At 43.2% G+C, this 20938-nt stretch overlaps 1 protein-coding gene across 1 annotated transcript in view; it reads right to left on the bottom strand.

The window, feature by feature from the left end:
* ADAMTSL1 (ADAMTS like 1) overlaps positions 1-20938 on the bottom strand; it is a 714148-nt gene that overhangs the window by 27419 nt on the left and 665791 nt on the right. Inside the window, exons 22-24 of the mRNA XM_038769612.1 lie at positions 17470-17598; positions 9095-9274; positions 6215-6349 (exon numbers count right to left, since the gene is read on the bottom strand). Coding sequence (XP_038625540.1) covers positions 6215-6349; positions 9095-9274; positions 17470-17598 — 444 coding nt within the window. The remainder of the gene's footprint in view (positions 1-6214; positions 6350-9094; positions 9275-17469; positions 17599-20938) is intronic.

The following is a 20938-nucleotide window of genomic DNA, read 5'->3' as shown; positions in this document are numbered from 1 at the left end:
TGTCAGGAGATGACCCTGAGGGTGTACCACGTGATACGGAGTTTTCACCAAAACTGCTGGACTTGGACCATTTCCCAAGATGCAGCAAAATCTGTTCAACTGATTAAATTGGCTCAGTGTTCTGCATTTTACCCTTAGCACCCTTCAGGTTGTCAAGAATAATGACTTACGCAATTGCCTGCTATACAATCCTTCTACTTCCGCCTCCTTTATGCGGCTTCAACTTCATAATGATTTTTCAATAAAATTAAATAAAATCACCTTATCTGCCATAGTTTTCATTTCAAAATCCTCTGTGTTCATTGATTCCAAACCCTGAGTCTTATTTTACACCTGGCTAATTTTGATTTTTTCCTCTGGTAAGATTTATCCTTGCTATTTGTTGTTGTGAGATTTTTGCATTGTGTTGACAGCAAAATTTAGCCGAGAAAAAAAAATTAAATTAGCCAGTTTTCTAACCTCAGGTGAACAAAGATCTCCTGTCAAGGAGCTGCTTTTAGGCTGAGGACCTCGAAGCACCTGCGCTGCTGGATGCTCAACTTAGAGGTTGCTTTGAGGAATGAATCTCACGGCTGTGCTGTCAGAGCATTTCTTCAAAGGAGCGGAGAAGGAAATGATCCAGATGTCTTATCGAGAGCCAACAAAACAAAAATGGTATGGGGTTTGGGTTCAGCATACCTTGCTTACTGTTAAAAGTTGTGTTGTTTTACATCAAATGCCTTGCATATGATTGGACCCATTGCTCAGGGGAGTGTGTTGATACTGCTTAGCAAGGCTGTTGTAGGTTTTGGCCCCATCTCCTCACACCCCCAACAGGGAAGAAAGTTCAGTCACAATAAGCTTCTTTCACTGAAAGGATTTACTTAGCAAACCCAGTGTTGAATGAATGCATGATTTTTCTCCCCTTCCTGTAAGATATATGGTATGATAAAAGCTTGTAGCCTTTTGGTTCTATGTTGCTAAGCATGATGTGTATTCAGCAATTGTTCCTTGAGGCAGCTGCTAATGGGTTTGCTTGAAAAAGCAGATAACAACCATAGATAGGAGAGGCATGGATTGCTCCTCTACAAAGTACAGTATTGTTGGATCCATATTTTGGCTGAAGTCCAGCATAAGATCTTAAAGATATTCATTCAGTTTTTATACCTGAATGTGACCTAAGAAGTTCTACCCCAAAAGGGTCTACACGAATTCTACCCCAAAGGGCCTTAAAACATAGATGGGGAGACAAACACTAAAATGAATTACAACTATGGGGAAGTAACAGAGTTTAAAGATATGTACCTAAATGCTAGTAGGGTGGAGGGGTGAATGAGGTCCCAAGTGCTTAGGTCATGTAGAAGTGCATAAGGTGGGGAGGTCAGAGGTTAATTAGAGAAGGCTTCTTTTCCCCAGCTCCCTCTCCCTTCTGCATTGTTTTTGCACTTCGATCTGTGAACTTTGGCATTTAATATTCAACCCTCCCTTGAGCCCAGAGCACTTTTTTAAGGTATCTGTTAAGTGCTATGTGCCAGGCACTGTACTATGCACTGGTGTTGATACAAGCTAATCAAGTTGGTCACAGTCCATGTCCCACATTAGGCTCACAGTCTTAATCCCCATTTTACAGATGTGGTAACTAAGGCACAGTGAAGTGAAGTGATTTGCCCAAGTTAACAAAGCAGATAAGTGACAGAGCCAGGATTAGAACCCAGGTCCTTCTGACTCCCAGGCCTATGCTCTATCCACTAGGCAACACTGCTTCTCACTTATGTACATATCTATAAATTATATATTATCAATTATTCATTTATATTCATGTCTGTCTCCCCCTCTAGAATGTAAATTCCTTGAGGGCTGGGGCTGTGTCTACCAACTCTGTTGTATTGTACTCTCCCAAGCGTTTAGTACAGTGCTCTGCACACAGTAATGAATACTATTGATGATGATGATGATTTCAGAAGGGTTCACACCCAAGATGAATAGATCAATTCCTAGTGTGTCATCTGAGTCTTAAACCTGTTTTGCCACTATTCTCTTACAGTGAAAAAGTTTGACTTGGTATTTCGGATCAACCAAATCATCTACCCAAAGGCTGCAAGGGCTGGAGTCTAGCACAGTCAGGAAATGGAGGCTCTGGCCCAGTCAGACCTCCGTCGACCTTTACTTTTCTTTTTTTTGTCTGCTCAGGCCTGGAACTGACCCTTGCTAGTTCCTGCCTGACCTGACCCAATGCTTTAGTGCCAAGCTGAAAGGGACTGGAAACAAGTTTCCAACCAAATCTGGTCTGGCAATGTTGAGCACTTCTAGTTTGGTGGTGGTGGTGGTATGATTCCCCATCTAGAAACAGGGGGTTGACAGTCTGCCTTGGTTTGATAAAGGAGCAGATCGAACAATACTGGACGGAGGTCATGGGGAAAATGAAGCCCCTATGGTGCGCTCTCCTGGCCCACAGCTATCCAAAAAAAACACAGTCTGCTTTTGCCGGCTTAACTCTCAATGCTTTTTTAGAAAGACAGACTGGTTTCATTTGAGAATTGCATAGCCCTCTACTTATCACTTCCAAATTTTAGCCAAACTGGGGCTTACATTGGAATGTTCTCATCTCGTCTGAGGCCATCCCCTCAAGGGACAGGGACCACATCTCATTTCTTTATGTATATTACCCCCAGCCCTCATTCATACAGTGCTCTGCTCACAGTAAGGGTTTCATAAACACTCTTACTACTACTACCTGGTCCCTGGGGGTTTGCTGTCTCCAAATACAGGGTCACACCCAGCCACAATCCTGGGGTGGTCCTCGCCCTCTCGCTCCGTCTATTTCTGATTACAGTGTCACACGTTTATGGCAATAGACTGAAATCACAGGAACAGGAATTTCAGGGGCAAGCACGCCCAGACTAAACTCCCGCCTGACCAGCTCTCACACTTGACAGGATCAAAGAATTAGCTCTTTGAATGTCTGGCCCCCAAACCCCACCAGTTGAACCTTCCCCTCCCCTTCAGAGGCTCCACGTATGACTCTAAGTAGCCAATTTTGATTGAGGCTTCAACATTTCCACCCCCAGGGAGAGATGACTTGCATTGCAATATCCCAGGGCAGTGACAAACTCAGAGCAGTTCCACAGGAAAAATCCCCTAGAAGAACTTGAATTTTAATCAAAAACTGAAAAATGTCCCAATGTTCCCAGCTCAGAAAACATATGTTCACCATTGCTCAGGGACAGCTGGGTGCCAATTGTTGCTCTTCAGGCTATGATCGGTCAGGGAATACCTCAAGGTGTTCCTGTGAACAAGGAACTGCATAGTTCTATGGATCCAGCCATGGGGATAATAATAATAATATTAATCATTGTGATATTTGTTAAGTGTTTACTCTGTTCCAAGTACTCTACTAAGCGCTGGGGTAGGCACAAGATAATCGGATCAGACCCAGTTCCTGTCCCACGTGGAGCTCAGAACGGTATTGAATCCCCATTTTGCAAATAAGGAACCTGAGGCCCAGAGAAGTGAAGTGACTTGCCAAAGGTCACAGAGGAGCTAAGTGGTAGAGCTGGGATTAGAACCCAGGTCCTCTTACTCCCAGGCCCATGCCCTTTCCATTAGGTTATGCTGCAGAACAGCTTGATTGTAGCCTATAATTCCGCTTGTGACTCTGAAGTAATGAAGCCAGGGTGACCACAAATGTTGGATTCCACTGTCCCCCATCCTTAAATGCAGGGCTTTTATGGAGATTGATTTACTGCCTCATTTCAACAAAGCAGTGTGAATATAGACTAGGGCATGGTGATGTCTCCACTCTTAAATTTAAACAATAAAACAGAAGTGGAATGCAGCAGTTTAAAATACAAACACTTATTGGCCATGGCTAACAGAAAACAAATTATTCCAGAATATGGAGGAAAGGAAAGTTATCATGGGACAGTGCATACACAATAACTTTTCCAGTGCACACTCAAATGGTACCACAGTGGTCTGAGACAGTTATTGCACCTCCAAAAAGTGAACAGCCTTATTCTTCTGACTGATAGAATCAGTCTGTTATTAACAGCAGTAATATTTCTTAGAAATGCTGGATCAAAACCAAAGTATTCTTTAGGGTGTACAGCCCCTTTTCTTTGCAATAACATTATTTTAAAAGTGAATTTCTTCAGATTCACTATTTTGAGGCTAAATTGCAATTTGGGTTTTTCCGTTCCATCTTCCCCGTGATCAGGACACTAGTCAATGTCAAATTTATAAGCCTTGAAGCAATTCTGGAAAATAAAGTGGGGCCACATATGACTATCTCTCCAAGATTCAAAACATAGTTTTGCATAAGTCCCAAGAGTTCTCCATAAGCATATAAAGCTTCATGCCTCATTGCCAAGTTCAGCTAATGTAGAAAACGGGAAAATATTCTCAATCTGTGAGATGATTTCTTTCTGGTGGTGTGCATTAGACCTTATGACACAGACCCTTGGCCTTCTCGACAAGCCATCACTCACTGGTCAGGAGGCCTCTAGTCACATGATCCCAGAATCTGATTTTTGAAGATGAAAATAATTATTAAGCACTTTGCCAAGTCAACTATGCAATATGGATTGACAATATATCTATGTATCTGAAGAAAGTCTAAGTAATTTATCAGCTGGCTGGAAACCCTACTCACAATCAAAAACTTTCTCTGGCAGCACGGAGCTTAACACCATCCAGAATTCCATTACCTAGGCAGCATACAGGCTCCTGATACGGTTACAGACAAGGAAATAGAAAATCAAGTCAAGAAAGCTAGAATAACCTTCCAAAACCTGTTCAACAGTGTGGCGACAACATGGCATTCAGTTTCAGATCAACTGAAGCCCTATAGAGCAAAAATGCCCCTGAACCTTTTAAATGGCTGTGAGGCCTGGACTCCCTCCAGACACCCCATCCAGTTCCTTGAATAACTCTGTCAGTGTCTCTTACAGGCTGTCTTCAACATGAGGTAGCAAGACAGGATTACAAACAGCGAAGTCAGGGCATGAAGTCAGTCTCTTGGCCTTTCAGCAACACTTACCCCAGTGTATCTTTGCTGGGTGAAACATGTAAGAATATATGAGAACAGGCTACTGAAAGCGTTGTTTTCTGGTGAGCTGAATTTGAGCAACTGAAAACAAGGCAGAACAGAGAAGAGACAAAAATGCTTCTAGCGGCAGCAAGGCCTAGTGGAAAGACCACAGGTGTGGGTGTTAGGAGATCTGAACTCTAGTCCTAGTCCTGCTATGGCTTGAGCCAATCAGTTAATTTCTCTGTTTCTCATTTAGTTTTGGGATAAAAGGATGACACTAATCTTAACATTTGTGCCCTTCCCCATTGCCCCCTAACAGTTTGACGATTCCTCCTAATAGGGCTGGCTTTACACAAATGGCTGCTCTGCAGCGAGACAAAGTTTTCCAGCCCCACATTCTGTGCAACATTGTGAAGAAGTCCATTCTAACCCCCAAAACTAAAATGCTTCTTGTGGAGGCGGGGAGGGGTCCTGGTCCCCACCCCTGCTCCAGTGCTATTGCAGTCCCCTTAAAGATCATTGTTCACACAGGCACCATTTCCAACTCGGGCTGTGTGCTTCCAAATTTTTAGTGTAGCCTTCTTTAGCCTTCTTAAGTATCAGCGAGGACTAACCAATAGACATCTCATGACAAATACCTAACTATACACATTGTCAATATCCATGTTCCTCTTCCAGCTCAGACAGATGTCTGCTGATTTCTTGAACAAGTATGTTCTAGAATTTTTATGGAAACTTGGATCGCAAGCTTCTACAATGAATAAGCAATACCTCTTTTATTGCTGTTCAGCAATGCTTACTTTCCTCTCTTTCCTGGAGTAGAAGCTGTCAGAGGCAAGGAATTGTGGGTAGCTGGCTAGAGAGGATGGCCATGTGTTTATTTGTATTTTAAAAGCATGATGTGGTTCAGTCTGGGGACTGCTCACGCTAGGGTGGCTGTTTGGGCTGCAGCCCAGGTGAAGTTGGTGCCGTCTGCCCCAGCTGAATGGCTCCCAGTTTAGAGCTCAGGCCAAGGGAGAGTCACATCCAATTCATGTGGAATATTGGCAAAAGTTTCCAATCGTTGAGCAAATTCTCCTGGCCAGGGGGAGCTGGCTGCTTATCCTGCTGTTTCTGTTTCCCTCCCTTCTGCCCCAGGTCTCTATTCTTCCCATCCAAGAATCCCATTGGGGCCTGCTGCCTCGTACTTTAGAAACATCAACTCACCAATGTGAGCAGAATCCCCAGGATTCAGCACCAGTCGGGTTCCCCAAGGAGATGCCATCACGGAGGAACCATTTGGCCCAGTTGCTGAAAGCACAGCCTTGAGGTCTTCTGCCTGAAGAGAGGTCCTGGGAGGATCTTGGAAGAGACAGGGAAATACAGATGAGGGACCAGAGAAAGATGGAATGCAAAGCTCCACTCCAGATGAGGATTGAAAAATCGGGTGTTCTCATACCTGGCTTCTCTTACTTGGTATATAAATATTGGCCCATGTATAAGAGGGGTGCTTTGACAGACCTGGCCCATGGAGCAGCCATGAAACAAGAAAAGAATACACAGGGAATGTGTCTCTTATAGTGTACTCTCCCAAGCGCTTTGTACAGTGCTTGTATACAGTAAGCAATCAATAAATAAAATATGACTGATTGACTGACTGATAGAAGGAGGCATCTTGCAGCAAAACCAGATCTGGGTGGGAGGAGGGAGGGGAATCAGAGTAGAGCTGGCTCAGTGTTCTTACTTCAGAACTAGCCGAGGGGAAGGGTCTCCAACCAGCAGGGAGCAGCACACTAGTGCATAGGTTGCAGGGGTGGCTAGCCTAAACAACACAAGCACTTTCTTGCATTTTTTTCTAGCTGCTTGGGGGCCCTGGTCCTATCCTACCTTCTTGAACCAGGTGTTACCTCTTCCCTACATGGAATTCTGAATGCAAGGTGCAGTAGGTGATGGGAATCTGGCTTGCTGACTTGTACTTGTTTGGGTTAGTTGCAGGGCTGACAGTGGTTGACGTAATTCAGTAAGTAACAGTGCAGCAGCACCACAAAGAGAGAAATATTAATTGCTGGATGTGCTTAACTGAATTGTGAATCCGATGGCGATAGGACCTTTCCTACATCAATCACATACCTCCTCCCAGGACTTTTATACGTTGCTCTGTCTGTCTCAGATTGCAGGTCGACTGAGTTTTTGGCCGTATGCCTTAGCGCATTCAAATGTATGTTAAATCAAATAAAACAGGTGTTCATAACCTCCAGTGCACACACCAGAGTGTGCGTGCCAAGCTATTCTGGCTGGAGGTGCTAATATCCATTTGCGGGATGGCATTAGCAGGTTTAGGGTCTGCAGCTTAGGGTCTTGTGGTTTGTGCTGTCTACTCAGACGCTGCTGCTCTTCCCCTGGCTGACCCTGCTTCTGTGGACAGTAGCAGCACTGGAGGGGACCAAGGGCAAAAACGCAGGCCTGAGTCTGAGGGCCTGCAGGTGCAGCTCCAGAAAAAGATGAGGGTCATATGAAAGCAGTTCTCTCGTTCAAAGAGTGCTTGGCCGAGTGAACTAAGACCCACTCATTCTGAGGTCACCTTTAGTCATTCACAGTGGGATTTTATTTCAAGCCAGGAAGATGTTGGCGGGCAATAATGAATGAATAGTGCTTCAGTCCTAAGGGACGTCGCCGTCAGGAGGACATGCGCTCGGGTTTGGTTTTCATAGGAGTGATGATGGGTTGCGTCTAACCATGCACATTGTGTCACCGGGTCTCAGCACCCACTGGGAGTGAGTTGGCTGGGTTAGGAATGAGGTCTGGCTCTGTGCCCGCCTCAGCAGCAGACAACTGTTCTGCTCTCAAATGCTCTGTCCACCATGTTTGAGTGAAGTCTTCACATCCACCATACAGCATTCACCATACAAATTTGGGGGTCCCCACTGACCACCCAATAGTGCCGGTCATCAGTAGGTGTTGGAATTGTAAAGGGACAATTACAAATAGGCCTGGAATGGGCCCGGGGAAAAAAGGAAAATCCTGGTGGGCCAGCCCAACTCGTCTGGATTACATATGGTGCTGAGGCAGCTCCTTATTGGCTTCAAGCAAGTTGGGAGTATAGAGGGTGAAAGTAGATGAGTTTCTGCTTCTTTTAAATGTTCATGCCAGAATTGCCCCAGTAATGGTTTCAGAGCCAAGGGTCCACAGGCATTCATGTGTGCACAGAAATTCCAGGACTCTACCTCATTAGCTGGTGAATGAGGGACTTGATGACCTCAAGCCTCTCCAGGCACCCTTTTATAGGTTAAGCAAGTGGAAAAGGAAAAGAAACCAGAAGAGAAAACAGACTACCTATTTTGTGTGGAGTTAGAGGTGTGAGCTTACAAAACGTACACTCTTCCCTGGAGCATCTACATGCCGTTTCTCAATCTTTCTTCTTCAAGTCAGTAGAAATGAAATAAGCAGAATAAGTGTAATTAGGGAGGAAAAATCAGTGAACAAATATCATAAATCTAGCTTAGGCTAGCACCTCCACTCAAACCCTGGGTTTGACACCACCTTTTGGCTGGAAGCTCAGTTCTCGATCATGAAACTGAACACAAGAGTAAAGTTTGCTGAGACTGACTTAGTGCTTTGTGAGACTGTGCAAGGTTTATGCATCCCCTGGAAGGTGAAATGTTGTTAGTGCCCCTTGGTGGGCTATGTTATGCTTCTGGGGCTGAGGTTAAAAGAATTCGTTCTTTTCAGATGAGTGGTGTCCAGGGTTAAAGGGAAAAAGTAAAGCCATATTTTCACAATTGGCTTTTCCAAAGGACTCTCAGATCCACAGAAATAGGTTTTACTAGTAGTATAAATAATCAGCAGCATCACTCAGACTCTCTTTTCCATGAATGACCACTGCCATATCAGAGGCTCATAGTGAAGAAGCTTACATGAGAGGTCTAGGAGGCTCCTCTCCGTGGGATTGGAGGCCTGAGCAATTTCTACTGCTCCATTCCTCATGCTCTTTAATTCCAGAAAAAGGAGAGCTGAGGAGGAGGTAAGACTGTGCTGTCAGCACTGCCTAGGCAGCAGCCCTTCAACAAAAGTCCTGGTCACAGGCAGCTGAGAACATCAACAACTTACCTAGAATCAATAGGTAGGTGCTCTCAGTCACTTCCCCATGCAGATTGGTTGCCCTGCATGAGTACCGCCCCTCATCCAAAAAGGAGACATTTGCAATCAGCAAGGAGCCATCATGCGAATGATATGTGGAGATTGATTGGCTTTTATCCTTGAACCAAGTTACTTCTGCTTCAGGAACACCTTAAAGAAGAAATAAGGAAATATGAGTGTTAAATTGTAGAGCAGGTAAACAAGGAGGCAGTTGTACTTCCCAAACCAAACAGGTGGCTCAGCTTATTGCCCTGCTATCCACTGCCTTCTCGGGGTCACTGGGAGCCCTTGGTCCCAGTTTGAGGAAGTCCTTTGAATGTCCCACTTTTTTTTCCTACACTTTGATTTTTGTTGCAAGGGCTGGTACTTGTAAGGATGGTAATGGGTAAATACAATTAACCCAATTTTATGAAGGAGAAAACCCGAGACCGAGGATTAAGTAACTTTCCCAAGTGTCAAGATGGTTCACTGGGAATGCTTTGGGTGGCTAGGCTATGTAAATAAATGCTGCAGAGGAGCACTATGGTCTAGTGAAAACAGCACGGGCCTGGGAGTCGGAGGACCTGGGTTCTAATCCCAGCTGTGCCACTTGCCTGCTATGTGACCTTGGGCAAGTCACTTCACTTCTCTGGGCCTCAGTTCCCTCAGCTATAAAATGGGGATTCAATACCTGTTCTCTCCCTTACTTAGACTGTGAGCCCCATGTTGGATCTGATTATCTGGTATCTACCTCAGTGCTTGGCACATAGAAAGTGCTTAACAAATATCACAATTATTATTATTATTATCAATCCACCACTTAGTACAGTGCTTGGCATACAGTGAACGCTTAACAAAAAAATCAAAACAGTATCTCTCTCTCTCTCTATAATCTAGGCCTGCTCATTAGCAATACTGAATAAAGAAGCAGAGCAACACCTATTTAGAGGATACAGAGAAAAACACAATACACACCTAGAGACACATCCTGAGAGGAAAAAAGAAAGAACAGAAAGACCATCACAGATATGAGACTAAACTAGAAAGATAGACCAACAGAGACGAAGGGAAAGGGAATAAAATAAAACAGGCACAGATACAGATACATGAAGTGAGAGACTGAGGGAGAAATAAGCAGAGATAAGCATAGACAGGGAGAGTAACAGGAAAGAAGAAACACATGGAAAGTGAAAGATACAGATTGGAATGTAGAAAGAGGTAGAAACTAAGAAAGCTTCAAAGAGAGGCAAAAAATTCAAGAGAGAAAAATTAGTTGAGAAACACATTTTAAGAACACAAGCATTAAAATAAAAAACATATTTTGACATTCTGCCAACACAAAAGGTTCTAATCCTGACAGAGGAGGAAAAAAAAGGGAGCCACTTTAGACACTGGGAGGAAAGGTTTGAGTAATATAAAAACATTAGATGGGGAGTGAATTTCAGAGGAGAAGTAGGTCACAGAACAAAAGAATTGTGGAAAACAATTTAATGTCTTGTTACAGAAGAATCACAAATAAAACCTTCCAAAGCCATCCAGACTCTTAAGAATACTGTGAATGCTTCATTCATTCATTAATTCACTCGTATTTATTAAACGCTTACTGTGTGCAGAGCACTGTACTAAGCGCTTGGGAAATACAAGTTGGCAACATATAGAGACTGTCCCTACCCAACAACGGGCTGAGTCTATTCATAGGTTCTTGTTAATGAGAATGGTGAGCTAGCATCTCGCCCGCGATCATGTCACTTCTTGGTAGCCAGTTGAAGCCTTAAGGCATCCATTTCACTCTTTTAGGCCACCAGGGGACCTTGCAGACCACTGTAGAGGTATAAGCAGTCTAAGAAAGCTGCGGCTCAACCTCAGTGAGTGCACTGTAGCATTGGCACATTCAGTGGCTTGTCAGGGGCTTGAAAAGGTGTTTGTGACTCCCTAAGCAACTAGTAAACTGCCAGGGAGAAGATAAAGCATTAGGGAGTAAGGAGCCCAGTAAATCAGCCGCAAAACCCGAAACTAGATGCTGATCCTCCGATCTCCACCCCCTGAAGTTGAATACCTTGTTCGCTGTTACTCTGGCTGTGTGGGACACCAAAAGCTTGCCAGTAGATGGCTACTGATTTGGAGGATCTTGGGTCATGACAACAATTGACCTCATTCTTGTATGTTAGACCAGAAGTATATGCCTATCTTGGGAACACCAAAACTTGGGGTAAGAAGCTAGTCTTTTCAGGTCAGATTTAGTGGAAACTTCTGCTGTAGTGGGCCCCAATCTGCAAGCTTGCCAGTTGCCTCAGTAGGATGCATGAAGACTGAAGGAACCTGGAGACTTGACTTTGTTCACTCTCCCTGGGGCAGGACTAGAATGCTCGGTTGGGACAAATAAGCAAGTTGATAATAAATTCAGTACTTCCCACTTGCTCCTGTTAGTGCCCAAGAAACAGAAGCCTTCTGTTTCTTGTGCAGTTCAGGCCGGCCTGTATCTTTCATTTCTCCTCACCTTAAATAAAAGAAATAGTCGTCAACCCTTACCATGACCTTTCACAGATCCCCAAGCCCTTACTTTGGTAACACCCATTTTGGGGGTTGCTGAATGGTGAGATATACCCCCCAAAACACCACCCACAGCCCCATTATTTTTGAGCCCACATGTGGTAGGATGCCTGAGTACCCTGAGTTGATTCACCTGTTTTCAGGCAGCTGCTCTTGATTCAGAATGTGGAACTTTCAGTGACTTACACCCAGGAACAGATACTTTTGGCTACTCCCTGAGTTTGGCAAGCCCCTGAAATCCCTTTTCCAACCACCTGGACTGGAGAATAATTCTTTTTCTAGTCAGACTAATCAGAATTAAATCAAAACCAGCTGTTCTCAGTAAATTGGTGGTGGTGGTGGGGGGTGGGGAGGAATGTATGAGTTGAGGTGTGGCCATATGAACTCCCTGAATCTCTCCCATCAGTGACTCTCACAAATCTGCCCTAATGGAATGCCTGGTGAACGCAAAGTGAGGGTAATCTGGCACACATTTCAGAAATGGGACAGGTGCAAGGGTGGAAGAAGTTGCCTTTTCTAAACAGTGCCACTAGAGAGAGCAAGAACACCGTGGCAAAATGTCTATTTTGCCTTCAGCCAGGGAGCTGGAGGGGGTCAGACCCACAAACCTATGCTGAAGGATAATTCAGTTTTCAGTTCAATCAAATCAGTTCAGCTTAATTAAATAAATGAAATAATGGTTAGAGAATGAATGGCTCAGAAATAAGAGAAAATCTAAGGCCCCCTGGTCCTATTCTTTTTTTAAAATGGTATTTCTTAAGTGCTATGTGCCAGGCACTGTAGTCACTGTACTATGTGCTAATCAGTACCACCTGATTAGCATATAGGACACAGTCCCTATCCCACACGGGCCTCACAGACTTACTTCCCATTTTACTGATGCGGTAACTGAGGCACAGAGAAGTTAAGTGACTTGCCCAAGGTCACACAACAGACAAATGGTAGAGCCTGTATTAGAACCCAGGTCCTTCTGACTCCCAGGCCCAAGCTTCTTATTCTCTTCCATATACTTGAGGAACAGTGAAGTAGTACACAGTTAGTACTGTTTTCCAAAGGTGTGCCCTTTCTCTATGTTGAACATTCTAAATCCACCTATTCTCTGGGGTATCTCCCATCAATTACAATGCAGGTGTTTGTGTTTCTGGGGTCGGGGTCTGGCTGTTTTGCGAAGTGATCACCATTTCTACAGCTGAACAATCTGCAAATTATCCCAGTTGCCCAAGCACAAAAATCTCAACTCTCTTGATCGGTCTAATGGCTGGGAGTAGCTAATGCATGCCACAACACTAATGGTTCTCATAATAAAAATAATAATAATAATATTTGTTAAGGATTTGTTCCAAGCATTGTACTAAGTGCTGGGGTAGATACAAGATAATCAGGTCAGGCACAATCCCTGTCCCACATGGGACTCATAGTCTTAGGGCTCACAATCTACTTAAGCCAGGTAGTTTGAACTATCTCAGAGAGGGACAAGACAAGGGGCCAGGGAACCTAGTATCCTTTTCCATCTTTACTACTATCTGACTGCATGACTCTCTCCAACTATTCCTTTGGATCGTCAGTCGCTATCTGTAGAATGGAGATCCTACAGCTTAGGAATATGATTCTGATAAAACAGGCTGAAACTATCGGAAAATAGAGGTGCTTTGTTAATAAGAAGCAGTGTAGTCTAGTGGAAGAGCATGGGCCTGGGAGTCTGTAGATCTGCATTCCAATTTTACCACTTGCCTGCTGTGTGACCTTGGTCAAATCCCTTACCTTCTCTGTGCCTCAGGTTCTTGTTCTGTAAAATGGGGATACAATACCTGTTCTCCCTCCCACGTAGATTGTGAGCCCTGTGTCGGGCAGGAGCTGTGTCCAACCTGATTATCTTGTTTCTACCTCAGTGCTCAGTACAGTGCTTGGCACAAAGCACTTAAAACCCACAATTAATGTTATTGTCATTATTATTATTAGGTAGATTGGCTAGTTAAAAATATTAAAGCAATTTCTACAGTAAAAAAGAAACCTTTTTCATTATCTCATTTCAAATACATGATCTTCTACAATTTTTCAGCATCTGTCAACAGCAAGCTCTCACTTGGCAACAGCAAGAGAAGACGCATACTTCAGTGAATATTTCTTGGATATATTTATTAGGTAACTGCCCCAACTGGTTTTGATTTAAAAACCTTTTTTTTTTACAGGTGCCAGAGCATACAGTGTAACACAAAAACAGGCTCTCATAATGAACCTTTCCAAGTGGTGCTGCTGGCCCTCATAGTCAAGGGAAGCATGCTAGGTGTTATCACAAGAAGCTGGATGGCACTCATAATGCTTTTTGGAACAAAGTCCAGCTGTTCTAGGAGTAAGTTTGATGCATCCCAAAGATATTCAGAAGGGAACAGGAAAAATGAAGTATCACAAACCTTTCAAGCTTTGGTCTTTTTCTTTCCAGAAGTGCACCAAAGTAAAAGAGTGCAACACTAACAGATGCTTCTTGGCTGTCTCCACGAATACCTTAAATACTCATCTTGGCATGCTTTTAAATAGTTTTAGATATTTGATTTCATTTATCTTAAATGTACGGGGGAGCAGAGTGGCATGGTGCACAGGCCTGAGAGTCAGAGGACCTGTCTTCTAATCCCTACTCTGCCACGTCTGCTGTATGACCCTGTAGAGTCACTTCTCTATATCTCAGTTTTCTCATCTGCAAAATGGGGATTTAATACCTGTTCTCCCTCCTCCTTAGACTGTGAGCCCCATGTGGGACCTGATTATCTTGTGTCTAACCCAATACTTAATACAGTGTTTGACACATAGTAAGCACTTAACAAATACCATATAAATTAAATACCATGTTTATTATTATAGACTATGCTGATTTTACCAATGATGCATTCGTAGACAGCCCCAGCTAACCCAACTGTGGTGAGCAGAAATTTGGACACCTTAGGAGGCTTGAGGGTGGGTTCAGAGAGGAACAGTGAGTGGGAAAGGGGAAAACAGAAAAGTGGAAACGTCATACAAGAAGATGGGAAAGAAGGATGAGTGGGAGAGAAAAAAGGGAAGAAGAACAGGGACAGAGGGAAAAGGGAATGATGAACATGGATAAGGGGAAAAGGGGGAAGAATAGGGAGAGGGAAAGGGATAAGGGGAGAGGAGAGGTGAGGCAAGAGAGCAGATCGCTCTCTGCTGTCACTGCTCCTGAACTCTACCACTCATAACTAACCAGTTAGCTGCAGCTAGGGCAGTCAGGCAACAACTAGAACAGTCTAGGACAGTCTAGCCTACAACAGACCAGTTGAACTGGCTCAAGGCTGGCCAGGTGAGTGGTAGTAGAGGATGAGGGCCTCGGCTCAATTGGAAGCTTTGGCCTTGGGGGCTGTAACTGAAGCTCTGTAATCTAGACCGCTGTGGTCTTGGCCTATGGAGGTTTGCCCAAACCCCAACTTCGTTGGACTTGGTTTGTTTGAGCTCATTTTTATTCATTTGTTCGGAAATGGGAAGCCCTTCTGTTCCTGTACTTTCTATTTTCAGTACTCTGTGACCTATTGGAATTATAAATCTAGAAATATTTGTCTGAGCAAAGGGCTTTCAGAGTTCATCTCTGCTGGCTTCCTGTTTGCGTATTCTCTCACTATAAATTTAAATTTGTTATGTTTCAGGAAATCACTTTTGCTGAGCCTATTATAATGTGACAGAAAAGATGATAGAAAATGTGACCTCCAAATAGAATAAATAGAAGTCTTACTAAATTAAATAGAAACCAGAGCTCGGTCTTTGCCCAGCATCTGATCTCTCAGTGGGCTTCCATAAAAAAAAAAAAAGAGGAAGGAAATTTATTTGTGGTAGTTTTCCCCCTTTGTTTCATATCATATCGACACAGGTGGTGATGCAGGTGTTGGTGGGATAAGACAATGAAACTTTCCTCCCATTGTTGCTTTTTTAAGCAAACAAGGAATTAGCCTGATTACAAGGAGTCAAAGCATGATGTGACTATAGAATTAGTGTGTTGAATCTCCCTTCAGCTAACAGGAAGGTGAGACTTTTATTTTTTCATAATTCTCAGAGAAAATATATTAGCTGGGGTCGGTATAGTTGCTGTGTTTGGCCTTTCATTTGAATTTTCTTGCTCCTTGCTCACCAGCATGATGAGCTCATACCAGATTGGAGAGTTGACAATGGAGGGGAAGGTGCACCATGCCAGTTAACATAAAAAGTGCTTGAACAGCTACTTATTATTATTATTATTACTATTAGGGAAGCAGCATGGTGTAGTGGATAGAGTACAGGCCTGGGAGTCAGAGGTCATGGGTTCTAATCCTGGCTCTGCCACTTGTCTGCTGTGTAACCTTGGGCAAGCTCTTCTCGTTACCTGATCTGTAAAATAATAATGTTGGTATTTGTTATGCGCTTACTATGTGCCAAACACTGTTCTAAGCACTGGGGTAGATACAAGGTCATCCGGTTGTCCCATGTGGGGCTCACAGTCTTCATCCCATTTTACAGATGAGGGAACTGAGGCCCAGAGAAGTGAAATGACTTGCCCAAGGTCACACAGCTGACAAGTGGCAGAGCCGGGATTAGAAATCACGACCTCTGACTCCCAAGCCAGGGCACTTTCCACTAAGCCACGCTGCTTCTCCAAAATGGGGACTGGGTTTGTGAGCCCCACGTGGGACAGGAACTGTGTCCAAACTGATTTGCTTGTAATAATAATAATAATGATGGTATTTGTTAAGCACTTACTATGTGCCAAGCACTGTTCTAAGCACTAGGGGGAGGGAATACAAGGTAATCAGGTTGTCCCACTTGGGGCTCACAGTCTTAATCCCCATTCTCCAGATGAGGGAACTGAGGCACAGAGAAGTCAAGTGACTTGCCCAATGTCACAGAGCTGATAAGTGGCGGAGCTGGGATTAGAACCCATGACCTCTGACTCCTGAGCCCCAGCTCTTTTCACTAAGACATGCTGCTTCTCAGTGCTTAGTACAGTGCTTGGCACAGAGTTAGTGCTTAATACATTATTATTATTATTATTATTATTATATTTTTGAAGCACTTACTCTGTGTCAGCACTGTTCTACGCTCTGGGTAGATACAAGTTAATCATGTCAGAAAGAGTCCCTGTCCCACAATGGAGCTCATAACCAAGTAGGACTGAGTTTTGCTCTTTTAAAAAAATAATTATTATGGTATTTATTAAGCACTAACAGGTGGGGTTAGTACCAATGATGAGATTATTAGTAATTACAATAATAAAATGTCAACATAATAAAAAAATCAAAATATCCATCTGCAACACTTTTACTAGCTTTCCAAATTTTCACCAGCCCTTCCCCACAAACTTTTCCGTGAGTTTTCTAAAGTAATTTTCTAACCATGGTTTTCAAGGACTTCATCAATCTAATCACCCTTCTTTAACATGCCTCATTTTCTGCCTCATGCTGACTGCCAGCTCTGCTTCAGTCAGTCTGACCTTCTTATCATTCCCAGGGCTAATCTTCCTTCTGGTACTTCAAGCCTAGCACCTTCCATCCCATTACTCAAATCTCAGCTTACAACCCAGTTCCTTCATGATATTTCCCCCGTGGGAAAAGGAAATAAGGATTGTAGTGGACTCCCAACCCCCATTTTTGCTTCCCTCTACCATCATGCCACAGCTGGTATTTATAGTAATTACAATACATAACATTTCAGTTAAAGTCAAACTTTCTTTCTAATCTTTCCCATGTTCATTGCCAATATTTTCAATGACATCCTCCTGAAGGAGAGATGTGTGATGAGCCTCAGGAGCTCCAGTAACCGAATGAAGATAAACAGTCTCTCACCTGCTACTTGGCAGAGAATGGTCACATTTGTCCCCTGGACTGTTTTGATGGTGCTTCCCACATCAACAGTGACAGCAGGCAAGTCAGTGTTGACCAAAGTCATTCTGGATGTCTTCACTAATGGCTTTCCTGTAGATAAGAAGCAATGCCAGACTTCACAGGAAGAAGACAGTAGACACCTATAGTCCTGGGGAATGGAAACACCACCAACTGCTGAGGTGCAACGATCAGGGCTGTAGCCAAGGATGACCTTGAAAGTTCTTCACCAAGAGTTTTTCTTATCATATCAATGTTACAATAACCAGCAGTTTGGGTATGGAAGAGGGACACATAGGAGGATGGGCAAAGAGCTTAGGGGGATTACTAGGCCTTGAAAATATAACGAGTGTGCAAATCATATGCCAAACAATATGCACATAGGTATCTCTTATAGAGGTGAATGACAGCTCAAGTGCCTTAGTAGCACAACTGCAGCACTAGTGCCAACAACCAAGCAGCACGTAGCAACCATCCAATTATTTCAGAAATCCAGTGAAAAGGGGAATGGGAAATGTGACTGGAACTGCAATGAATTACTCCAATTCTGGGGAGCATGCTTATCCAGGTCAGGTTTCTAAGCCTTCCAGGGACTAAATATGCGACCAAGATCCCGAGAAAAGGAGACAGACACAATAATAGCACAGGAAATGTGGGATAATGTTCACTGAATTTCTTCAGACTTCATCACACTCTCCAGCTTCTGGATTTATGGTTCCTGTCAGAAACAATTTTGTAATAAGGGAAATGAAGCAACCCTTGGGGAGACAGAGCTACATTTGCACAAAGGGCAATAGAGAGTTTGTGATCCTATGCTTACTGGCCAGAGTTCCCCAGTGCTTACAGATGAAGGACGATAGAGTGCCATCCATCTTCTGATCCCTCACAAATGAGAGGGCCTAGAAAACTAGACAGTACAACTCCAGATTGACATTTGACTTTCAGTGGGAGTGAATAATAGTAAGGACCAATACACAGAAAGATGCTTGTCATGTGTGTTTAAGGGTTGAAGGTCTTTTGCAGCCCTCAGATGTTCACCTGGGATTCCCATTAAAATACAAAGGCTGAAGGGGAAATATGAACACAAAGTTCATTTAAAAAAAAAAAAACCAACCAAAAAAACCCCTGAGAGCCAGTACAAAGGCAGAAGAAAAGGGAATTGAAGATGAGGAATTTTTTTCGAGCTGCACTGAAGTTCTTTTCACTTGCCAGTGGGATTTTCCTCAAATGTTTCTGCATGAATGAAGCACATATGTCACAGGAGAAAGAAAGGTTTGGTCTCCCTTGCTTGAGTGATCTGGGGGAGTCAGACCACTTGGGTCTCTGAGACACTGTCAGGCTTCCCTGGTGCAGGGAGGATTGGTTCGCTCCCAGATGTGAGAGGTGACTTGTGTGTGGAAAAAGAAAGATATTTAGAGGTGGGAAGTGGTGGGAATGGCCAGTTGTGGAGAAGGGCCTTATCAAGAGGGAGGACCCCAAGATTTGCCAGAGTCTAGACCTCCAACAGACACAAGAGCTCTTGACTGGTTTTAGGTGGGAGTCTCTGAGGGACCAGGAAGAGAAAATGAAACAAAAAGAGGGAGAAGGTGGCCAGTATTCTTAGATTTGACTTGGTTACAGAGGTGGGCTAATATTCGGGGTAATTTAGAAGGGACTTTTCAATGTTTGTACCAGTGTTTTTAAAACCCATCGGCACAATCATGGTGAGAAGGAAGTAAATTGTCTCAGGACATTGGAGCATGAGAAAAGCTCATTCACTATAGCAATTCAGGGGATAAAAATGTTTGCTTCTCCACAACCTCTATTGAATGGGGCTACAGAGCATTGGAGGAGGTGGGCCAGTGTTAGCTATTGTTGAGATGTCGTTTCTTCAGCCTAGTCCTCCAAGATGTAAAATCCTTCACTAACTAAAATGGCTGAAAAGTGAAACATCAAGGAAAGCTTGCAAAACTGTATGAGTTTTATTGTAACTTCTAAGTCATGAGGAAAAATAAAAGAGGAGTTCTAAAAAGCAACTGAATTTCATTTTCTCAGGGAGGTTTCTGTGATCTCTTCATCAGAGACAATATCTGCCAACTATTTAACCTATAAAGAGCAGAAAACCACACCAAAAATGGAGACACTCTTCCCTTTTGAGCAAAACTCATCCAAGCAGAACTATACTTTCTCTTTTCAGTGAGCTAGGCTATCCTTCCTCGCCTCTGCCCCCCCTCCCATGCCCCACCTATTTCCTCTTGCTAATGTTTATTTAGTGATAGGAGTAACCATTTCTCTATTGTGATCTTTTATGATCACCATCAATAAAAGTTTTCCTCCTACCTAATATTCCATCTCTGATTCTCACTAGAGAATCTTTCACTTGCATTTGTAAGTAGAGTTGAATTCTCATTTCAGATTAAATTATTTTTACTTGTAAAACTACCATTAACTTTCAGAATTATGCCTCTATATTGGCTTTTTATACATTGTGTACATTCAGCTACTTATTTTGATTACTCAATCTGTAAATATTTTAAGCCTGTCTCTCCCACTAGAGTGTAAGCTCCTTGTGGCCAAGAAATTGATCATTCATATTTACTGAGCACTTACTGTGTGCAGAGCACTGTACTGAGCGCTTGGGAGAGTACAATATAATAGAGTTGGTAGACACATTCCCTGTCCATTATGAGGTTAAAGTCTAGAGGGGAAGTGTCACTTGCTTGTTTTGTACTTCTCAAGCACTGAATACAGTGCATTGTACCCAGTGAGTATACAATAAATGCTATTACTACTACTACACTATTTTTCAAGTATATTTTTATGTCAGAAACTCCTCAGCAACTTGACTGAGAGATGAATCTGATTGGCCAGTCCTCTTTACCACTAGTGCTTTTATGTCATGACCCATACTTTAGAATCTCAATTCAGAGTCATGGTATAATCAAGTATGATGGTTTGGGCACTATACTAGTTGCCAGGAAGAGTCTAGTTCACTCTGCTCCTAAAAAGTACTTGAGAACATAGGACAAAAAATGCTCTGGTAATATAAAGAATCAATCATCCAATCCATCAATGGCATTTATTGAGCACTTACTATGTGCAGAGCACTGTACCAGGCACTTGAGAGAATTCAACAGAGTTGGTACCCATATTACCTGTCTACAAGGAGCTTACGGTCTAGAGGAGGAGACAGGCATTGAAATAAATTATGGCTATGTACATAAGAACTATGGGGCTGAGGCTGGGGTGAATATCAAGTGCCTACAGGGTTCAGGCTCAGGTGCCTAGTCCGTGACATTAGTATGTGGGTTGGGAACTATAAGCTCCTTGAGGGCAGGGATCATGTCTACCAACTGTACTGTCTCTCCCAAATTCTTAGTATAGTGCTCTGCACAAAATAAATGCTCAATAAATATGATTGATTGATTGATTGATTGACTGATTGGCAGCATGG

The sequence above is a fragment of the Tachyglossus aculeatus genome, chromosome X4 (assembly GCF_015852505.1).
Source record: "Tachyglossus aculeatus isolate mTacAcu1 chromosome X4, mTacAcu1.pri, whole genome shotgun sequence".
Taxonomy (NCBI): Eukaryota; Metazoa; Chordata; class Mammalia; order Monotremata; family Tachyglossidae; genus Tachyglossus; species Tachyglossus aculeatus.
Note: the sequence above shows the minus strand (reverse complement) of the source record. Positions and strands in the feature narration are given on the sequence as shown.